The sequence below is a fragment of the Amia ocellicauda genome, chromosome 10 (genome assembly GCF_036373705.1).
Source record: "Amia ocellicauda isolate fAmiCal2 chromosome 10, fAmiCal2.hap1, whole genome shotgun sequence".
NCBI lineage: Eukaryota > Metazoa > Chordata > Actinopteri > Amiiformes > Amiidae > Amia > Amia ocellicauda.
In genome coordinates this window covers 3,788,271-3,797,840 of record NC_089859.1, presented here as the reverse complement: position 1 = coordinate 3,797,840, position 9,570 = coordinate 3,788,271, and the positions used below count along the sequence as shown (strand labels likewise).

Here is a 9,570-nt window from a genome sequence, read left to right as displayed (position 1 = left end):
TCACTGTTAGGCTGACATCATGGAAGTGTTTCTCTTCGCTGCACGTTTACACTCCCCGAGGGAAACAAATCAGGTGAGATTTTAGCAGCTCTGTCTGAACTGCAGCGCAGGAAAGCAAAGGAGAAACTCCCAACACAGTTAGCACTAGAGTGATGATATTGTTGGCTTGACAAAACCAGACCACAACAAACAAGCACTAAACAAGCACATCATTAATGGTCATCCATTATTTTAATAGAAATTCCCTTCTGTGTGATACATTCCTAAAGATATATTCCCCACTCTTTCTTTTTACCTAGAAATTGCACAAAGAGATGTGTTTTGCAACATTGTAACAACAGCATCGAATCAATTAATTTAATCTTTTCATTCCAGTTATTGGCTTCATTTTTGGACACAGTATGTGGCAAGTCTCTTCACTGGATCTATCTGTTCATATTTCTGTTTACATATCAGAGAGTAATAAATAACTGTTGCATACCTAGAACTAACACAAATATATCTGTATATTTTGCAGTATTTTACTCTAAACAACAATTATGTAGTGCACATGTGCGGTAAAACGCCCCAAATAAACACACAGAGAGAAGTGGAAAGTGAAGTGGCTGACTGTTAATCAGCGCCGGTGTAAACCTGACGCGGGGCATTAGTGCAGGGCCTTGTTTGACCGGCTCACACATGTTAGTCATCTCGTATCCCCGCCACAGTCGTACTGCAGACAACGAGCCCCTCCCGACCCCCGCGCGTCACGCACAATCTGCGGAGCGGTGGGGGGGCCGGGGGCTGCGCTGCAGAGACGGAGCTGGCCGGCCCCCTGCACCACAAGAGGTCTCTGTTCTTACGCCCTCGTCCAGGTGGACAGCAGAGATGAAAAACACAACACATGCTTGTGTCGGGGGAGATCACACAGGCTGCAAATCGATACTGTTTAAGGCTTGCTTTTAACTCCGACGGTTCATATTTAAGGCGCTGTTGTCCCCCGACAGGCCACTGCTGTCTCTTCTTTTGTGATCTGGGCAGCTTAGCTCTCGCTCTCTCTCTACACACGTCTTTTCTGAGCCCCAGACCTGTTGCTGTTGTTGTTGAAGTTGTGAGGCTGTGTTTGCCGTGAATGTAGTGAAGTCTCTTAAATGTGTCAGTAATCACACAGACAGGTCATAATTAGATACCTACCTACTTACAGGGACTACTTTCTGCAGGTATACAACATGCATAAGACTTTATATTTGAGTGTGTGGCTTTGAGAGATCATATTGAATCTCTTAGAGTTTGCTTAGAAAGCTAAGGCCCTTTCAGAGGCCAGTATGAATATGTCCCCTGTAGTATTCATTTACTTTTTGGAGATGTTTTCAATATAGCCTTATGCTGTCTTACATGTTGCTGCGCTTGTTAAGAAACATGTGGGGCTGGTGGCTGATGTTGTCCTTTGACCCTTTACAGAAGAATAATTAAAACACAATTAATTGGACTGATTACTTCCCACATCCCTGCACCGGTCTCTCCACAGCGATGGCTGCTGATGTCTTCGGCTGAGGAAAAACCAACTTGAGCAGTCTAAGCCTTCTGTCTTGGAAGGGGTCAAAAGTTAATGCCACATTTTTTTAAAACACAGAGCAGACAACTTAAAAAAAGGTTGTCAGGATGTTGACGATGGGAAAGAGGAAAAAAAAAACTTGTCAGGATGTTAACTGCCGGGAAAAATATTCAGGTTTGTTATGTAAATAGCTTTAGTAACCTGCGGGGAAGTAAAACGCTACATATTTAAAGACCTGCTCCTTCCTCCCGGAGTATTCCCCAGCGTTGGCTTTTATGAGGGAAGGCCGAACATGCGCGGACACTTGTGCTGCTGGTCTTATTCAAACAACTGTACTGTGTAAACGGGGCGCTGTGGGGCAGGGAAGTCTGGACCACAGACCCATGGGAGACGTGCCGTATTGCCCTCTGGAGCCCGAAGAGCTTCAGGCAGTTGTGCTTCATATCTTCTTGCACTCAAGCCTCCCCCGACACAAACGGTGGTCAGTTTAAACCTGCGTCCTACTGAATCGGGTCCCCGTGGTCCTGTTTTTGGACGGACCAAGTTTCACTGCTCCTCAGCGCCACAGTTTCCACAGCACACTGGTTTGACAAGGCCGACGTGTTTTATAAGCACCCTGCGTTGAGGAAGGAGCTTCCTGTCGTCCCCACGAGCGTTTCAGCAGGATGTTAGGAATACTTAAGAGGTGAGAAAATGACATTTTGTTTTTATGAAAGCCTGGCCGAGGGGTGTGAGTCTGACGCGTACTCTCCTACACTCCCTGTCTGCGCCCTGCGCCCACGAACAAAGCTTTTTCATGTTAATAACTCCCAAGACAAAGCGCTGACTGCTTTGACATACAAAACCTGACTGCAGAATGTGGATTCGGACGTCTTGAAGGCATCTCTCCAGGTCGACATCATTCACAACTGCTTTCTCTGCCATGGCTTGAGGTAGAAAGAGGGGAGGAAACCAGTTCTGGTGCAACATGATCAACCCCAGTGAAGACTTTCAGGTTTCAACCCCTTTATTTATTGTATACCACTAACATTGTGTTATATGTACTGTTTGTATTATGCCTAAGATATTAAGCCTATCGGAAAGAAACTCACCAATCAAGTCAATATGGATGTGATTTGTTAAACAGATCAAGTCAATATATCAATAAATAAAATCCCAATTTGATCCGCTCCGGCGTCCCCACGACCCTCACCTGGATAAGCGGTTTCGAAATGGATGGTTGGATGAGAAAATCCCTATTTATCTGCTTAAGAATGTGACTGTGCTTAATCAAAATACACACTATAACATTTATATACAGATCTGTGTTGAAATGACGGAGCGCTAGTAGAAATGGACTGAAGGGCGGCTGTTGTTCCTCTTCTCCCTCTGCATATCTCCCCCTTTTGTATTTTGTATTATAAGAGAATACATGAACAATTAGATAAATGAATGATTGATTCAATGAATGAATGGAGGAATAAATAAAAGTTGCATTTCAGTTGATGTAACAGCACAACCCAGTGGCTTTTTAGGAACATAACACTGTGATCTTAATCTTCAGGTTGACATCAAAGCACAGGAACTTGTGTCACACTGTGGAATTACGATTCCAGGTTTATTTGCTTCATTTCTCTTTTCCAAACAGTTACAGTTCAGTTGTATTAAAACTAGAGCAAAACGTGGTAGACCTGTACTAGACTGAATGCTACTGTGATGTCCCCAGCAAAATTCTGCTTTGTAATGAAAATAGTAGAGGTCTGAGTTTCAATACACAACCAGTGGCAATACACAAACAAGCCCGACAGACTGACTGACACAGCTGAGTCACAATGCGGGTCTGGGGCTTCAGCCGGCCTTTCATCTGAAATCTACATACCAGCCCGGAGGATTGCCTGCTGCTCCCAGTTGTGCAGGCGTTGAGGTCCTTCACACACAGCTCTGAAAGGGTTAAAGAAGTGCTTGAAAAAATGCACCGAGGAGTTTATTTAGTCTTCATTTAAATCCATTTACATGTTTATTGCCTGTGACCAAATACATAAGTTTAACAAAAATGCCCATCTATCTGTCTATATAGTTTGCTTGTATTTTTCCTATTTTTTATTTCATTCTTAACTTAATTCTTAATTTTACTTTATTATAATGGGTTAGGAAGAAAATGAATTAAACAAAATTAAACAATATTTAAAGAATTACATGAAATACAGCATATACATGTATATATTTATGGTAATTTATTGTGTCATATATACATGTGAAGTATCAGTCTGTACAGATGTAGAGGCGTAAAGGTTTCACAGATCTATGGAAACATGTGAATCAACACATTTTCAGATTAATTGTTATTTGGGTGTTAAATGTCCTGAATTTTAACTCTTTCAACAGTTCAATGGTTCTGTGACTGTAATGCATTCCGCACCCAGCAGGGGGAGCCGCTTTCAACATCACCGGCCCAGAGGCGCTCAAACCTCAAGATTGTTGTCGATTGTTGGTAGTTTTGTTTTCAACAACTTTTATCTTTTCTTGATTCTTAATTACAAAACAAATATGAATATAAATGCAGGACTTTGAGACCGTTTTCTCCAGTAAATAATAGCAATGGTTTTCTAGGGGGCTTTATTTTTAACTATTTATATCCCCTATAAACAGTATAACAATACAAACCTCTAGCTTTGTTGTAATTTACTGCACTTTATATGATTATCTGGCATTTTAAATAAATTATCGGTGCCACTTGTTTTTGTTTTCTAAATAATACCCAATACTGTACTATAATGAATGAGGTTATATTTCACATTTATTTTCAAAATACACTTAAAAATGCTTGCAGTTAAAGATGTATTAGCAAACCTGCTGTAAGTAAAACATCTTGAACATCTTTCTTGTGAAATGTGTAAGTCACCTTAGGCAAGGGTGTCTGCTAATACATTAATAAATACATACACAAACAAACGAACAAAAAGTTCTATATAAAGACAAAATATACACTTGCAATATTATTATATATATATATATATATATATATATATATATATTTTTTTTTTAAGCAATTTAAAAACTTTTACACTGAATCCAGAATTACATCAAGGATGTGTATTTTTTTAATGGTAAGATATTCTATATTTCATCATTTGGTGTTTTTTGGTGGAATTTTCTTTTGATGTGATATTGAAAGTTACTGAAAGCTCCCAGGTGTTTCTTGCTGTGAACAAAATGTAATTTCCTTCGGTACTTCATTGATTTGGTAATACTGAGTTTGGATGATGCTAACTTAAAATATGCATGTTAGAAATCTTTAACAAAAGACCTTCATTAATCCTTCATGTTATGAATAAACAAACAAAGAAAACATACATATTTGTATTTCTGTTATATTCTGTAAGTGGCCCTGGATAAGGGCGCCTGACAATAAATAAAGAATTAAATAATACATACAAACACAAAATAAATATAAAATTCATATCCAGTGAATGACAAAACACTACACAAAGTTCTGTATTTCTGACCAGCACGGTCATTGTGCAAGACAGCAGTGTCCCGCAGGTTACATGGGAACCAGTTTCTCACAGAAAAGGACATCTTTAGCAGTCGGAAATACAAGCTCTAGTCTTGGTATTGAAATTGCAGAAGCCGAGGCCGTGTGGTTTCGTGGCGTGGGCGTGCGCTGGTGGCCCTCAGTTATAATTAGGCCCCGCTGTGCCGATGGCGGTGATAAGACCCCGGCGCTGGGCTGCAGGATGGCTTTCCTTCCTGTTCTCCACTCATATCAGAGGACAGCAGCCCTGCATGGCGCTTCTCCTTTCTCCTTATAAAGTCATGTGTCCTTCTGCAAACCTTTACTCGGAAATCTCCGTAACTGGCATCTGACATTTATTGTGTCTTATTGACTCAAATGGATAACTTCGCAATTTCAGCCCACTCACTCACTCACCACTGCACTACTGCAATACTTAGAAAGTGCTTTCGGTTCAGGACGCCGCAGTGTTTATCATGTCCTGCGCTCTTGTGTTGTCTTGTGATGGTGACAGCTTCTGATGAGTGACAGCGCTGGATTAGTTTTTCTTGACCTTTAAGTTCATACGACACTATTTGATTTCAGTTCCCTTTTTTGATTATGCCCATAACTGAATACATACAGACATAAATAATAAACAAAGTAAGATGGTACAAAATGTGCGCTTTTAATTGAAATACTGTAGAAAACCGAGCAAACACAAACACAGAATTTGTTGTAAACCAAATGAAAATATGAATTGTCTGCATAAGCTTATATAAATAAGTAATAAATAACATTTGAATAATTAATTCTGATGTCATGCATTTCTAAAAAAATAAAAAAATAACAAATATACATTTCACATTATATTCAAGTATATTTTCTCCTTCATGTTCAGGGTGCTACTGTACATGTTTGTGCATCTCATGATCTCAGTGATACAGGGATGTATCAATTTGGACAAATACACTTCAATTATTGTGTTCTGATTGTGTTCTGAGTTCACAATCTATCTCAGTAGTATGTATCCATTCATACAAACAGCAACAAAGTAGCACATCAATTATAAGACCTTTCATTATGTAGGGATTTTGTAAAGCTTAATTGGTACAAAAATATATTCTTACATTGCAATAGATAATCTAATTGACAAAAGGGATGGAAACCCTATGTGTACAACAGCAGTATTTTATCCATTTCAAACGTAAAGCCTGGCTTCGTGGTGAAAACTTGACCAAGTGTCGCCTCTGTTGTGTGTTTTACGGACACTAGAAGGGTTCACCGCACAATGGAGCTGCCACTGAGTCACACTATATACAGAGCAGCTGTCTCTGTGCCCGAGGTAGTGGCTTCAGAGAGCCTCAGCATGAAGTGTACATTATATAAACTATATAAACTCAACATGGCAGTTCATGTGAATGTACCTATAATAAAGCATACATTTATTTTCACAAGAGTAACATATTCCAATCGATCTCCTCTGAATCTCCCCCTTATGAATTCTCAATACCCGGCCACGACTCAGTGAGAATGAATTGTAAAGGATTAGTGTCCGTCCTCACAAGAAACCCGTTTAAAATTGTCTGCATTTCCTGATCAGCTGGCGTCCTCTCTCAGTTTTTTTGCTCAGTTTCAAATATGTTTATTTTAGCCACCGTGGTAGGGAGCTGGTTGTCCTTAGTAAACTGAATCGATGCCACTTTATTGCTTTTAAACTCTTTCGAAGAGCCCAGTCTGTGAACCTTTGTCATCGTAGTAATCAGAGCGATCACTATCAACAGTAAAACCACGAAAAAGATCACAACCATGACATTGGTTGTCTCGATGTCTGTAGTGGCCTCGAGGGGGCATTGTTGTGAGTGATCACTGAGTAAGGAACTGGAGGTGTTGTCACTGGGCGGGTAGACGCATCCCACTTCATCAAGATCAGGAATCTGTACTTTCGCATCCGTTAGGATCTTAAGCCAACCAGAAGCACAGCAGTTGAAGGCGTTCCCACTGACCTGTATGATCTGAAGACTCGCCGACCAGTTTGTAACAACGGACTCGTCCAGTACTGACAGGTTGTTGTTTCTCACGTCTACGTCTCTCAGGGGAGAGCATCCGATGTGCTCTGGCAGGACATCCAGATCGTTATTGGACAGGTCCAGCCATCGCAATGTCCTGAAACACGCGAGGGATAAATCTGACGCTGTCATGTCATTCCCACCCACGCTCAGACTCTGCAGGGTCGGCTCCAGCCCATTCAACGCCTTCTCTGCCATTCTCAGGTGTTTATTACCCGTCAGGTTCAGGGACACCAGAGGAGTGTGTTGGAAAGTATAAGGTGAGAGTGTCTCGATGTTGTTGCTGTGCAGGTCGAGATACTTTAGGGTCCTTATGTTAGAAAAGGGAACACAATTGCTCTCAATGTGGAGATCTCGCTCTGTTATTCCCACTTTGGCTCCAGTGGCGCATGGCTTCACGTTATTCTCCCCTAGATTAATGCGTTCAATCGTTGGTAGGACCTCAAAGAACTCGGCGGACAAACGCTCAATTAGATTGCGTTCTAGATCTAGTGACCGCAGAGATGGAAAGTGAAGGCTGGTGAGGATGATGAGGCAGTTCGCTCTCAAACTGAGGTGCTCCAGTGACACCAGGTCGCTCAGTGCGTTCGACGGGAGAGACGTGAAGTGATTATTGCTCAGGTCCAAATTAACTAAGTGTGTCAGCTTCGGCTCAGAGTATATATCGTAGTTGTCTTCATCTTCATTCGATGATAGATTTGTTATATTTCTATACAATTCATTCATCTCTAAAAGGGCTAATTCAGACGGCAGCGACCCAATGTTATTATGCTGTAGGTACAAGTATTTTAGGCGGTTCTGTTTGGGCAGAATGGGAAAATAGATAAGATTGTTGTAGCTCAGATCCAGGCTGTCAAGATGATACACATCCTCATTTTCACTCGTGATGAAGAATTCAATCGCATTTCTGCTTAAATTCAGTACCTTCAGTTGGTTGAGCACAAAGTCACAGATACACTTGAGGTTATTCCTGGCCAAGTTCAGTGTCACCAGGTTGTCTAACGAGTCAAAGCTTCCTTCCTCTATGTCCAGGATGACGTTATTCTCAAGGTTAATGCTCCTCAAACCGGGGGTGGCTTTGAACAGCTTTGGGGAAAGAGTCGTCATTGAGTTGCCAGCTAACGTCAGGTATTCCAGAGAGGACATATTCTGCAGATAGACAGCGACGCTGTCCGTGTCCAGCTTATTGAACGAGATGTCCAGGGTCTTCAGCGCGTGAAGTTTGTGGAAGGCTCTTGCATTGCTCTGCACGCTATTATGCAAGTCGTTCCCAGCGAGATTCAGAGTGTGAAGCTGCACCAAAGGTTCAAAGGCCCTCTTTGCTATTAACTGTATATGGTTGAGGCTCAGATCAAAATCCTGGAGAGAGCGGAGATTTGCGGTTGCGTCCCAGTCTATGTTTCTGATCGCATTGTTTGACAGATCAAGCTTCTTTAGCCTGTAATCCAAGCCAACAGGGACAGAAGACAAGTTGAGGTAGGAGCAGGACAGCTCTGTGTATCTATGCTACAAAAGCAAAGAAAACGACACATTAGGATATCCTGTGGATTTGGAGGCTTTTCATGGTTGTTTATAGATCTACTTCGGTTGCCTGTTTTGCATGTTATTTTGATGCAGTCTAAAAGAGCACAAGGCATTTGAAAAATAAAGTAATCAAGCTGTTACAATTTAAATTCTGGATGTAAATATTAAATCTAAGAAAAAGGGTCATTTCATGAACAAGAAATGTTTTATTCCAGGACACTATGTACTTTTGTTGTGTTACAATGATATTAGCAGCTCTTTCCATTACAAAAAACACAAATACACAAAAGACAAAACAAAGAATTCGGCAGCAGTCAATTAAAAGTTATGTAATGAAAAGTCTGTCTGAATGTCTTCTCACAAAAGTCAGAAACAATATAGTTGTAATTCTATAGAAACAGTCATCTTACACACTTGGGTTTGTGAAAGGTGTTCAGCGTTGTGTAGTGTGTGGTCTCCCCCTTTCACACACACAGGTTAATAGGTTGCCTTGTATATTAGAAACATGCTTTTAAACACCCTGCTATAGTCATAACGAACAACAGGAGCATAACATGAATACATACACAATAGATCTGCGTTTTGAAGTTGTCCTACCTTTAGACATCGCTTTGGGCTCTCACTTCTCGTTCCAGATGTGCAGAGAAAAGAAGGGCTCTGGAGCACAAGGAAGCAGAGCAGTCTGGGTAAAGTCATCCTCTGTGCAGTGTTCGCAGACACAGCTGCATGGCTCTGGACTCTGCAGCACTGAGGCACTGGGATCCATTTATAGCTCTGTTATTATCACACACACACACACACACACACACACAGAAAACTTTCCAAGCGTGGGAGAAACGATGAGGAAATGATGTACTGCTGTTGACTCTTCCTAATTTTAATCTTGCAGCAGTTACCTCCGAGTCGGGGTCAGTTGGGTGAAAAAAAATGCTCTTCCACATCCAGGCTGAAGGCACCATGAAAACACCTTT

At 41.2% G+C, this 9,570-nt stretch overlaps 1 protein-coding gene across 1 annotated transcript; it reads right to left on the bottom strand.

Moving 5' to 3' along the window:
• Window positions 1-4,868: 4,868 nt before the first annotated feature.
• Window positions 4,869-9,331, bottom strand: LOC136759739 (transforming growth factor beta activator LRRC32). Its single transcript, XM_066714745.1, has 2 exons — window positions 9,197-9,331; window positions 4,869-8,581 (listed from the first exon to the last, which is right to left on the bottom strand). The coding sequence occupies exons 1-2, from the start codon at window positions 9,293-9,295 to the stop codon at window positions 6,623-6,625; spliced, it is 2,058 nt and encodes a 685-aa protein (XP_066570842.1). The 5' UTR covers window positions 9,296-9,331; the 3' UTR covers window positions 4,869-6,622.
• Window positions 9,332-9,570: the final 239 nt, after the last annotated feature.

Bases quoted from the DNA above. Each gene is read 5' to 3' on its own strand.
- LOC136759739 (XM_066714745.1), bottom strand. From the start codon at position 9,295: ATGACTTTACCCAGACTGCTCTGCTTCCTTGTGCTCCAGAGCCCTTCT. The intron at 8,582-9,196 runs GTAGGACAACTT...TTGCTTTTGTAG, and splicing joins GCCCAAAGCGATGTCTAAAG to CATAGATACACAGAGCTGTC.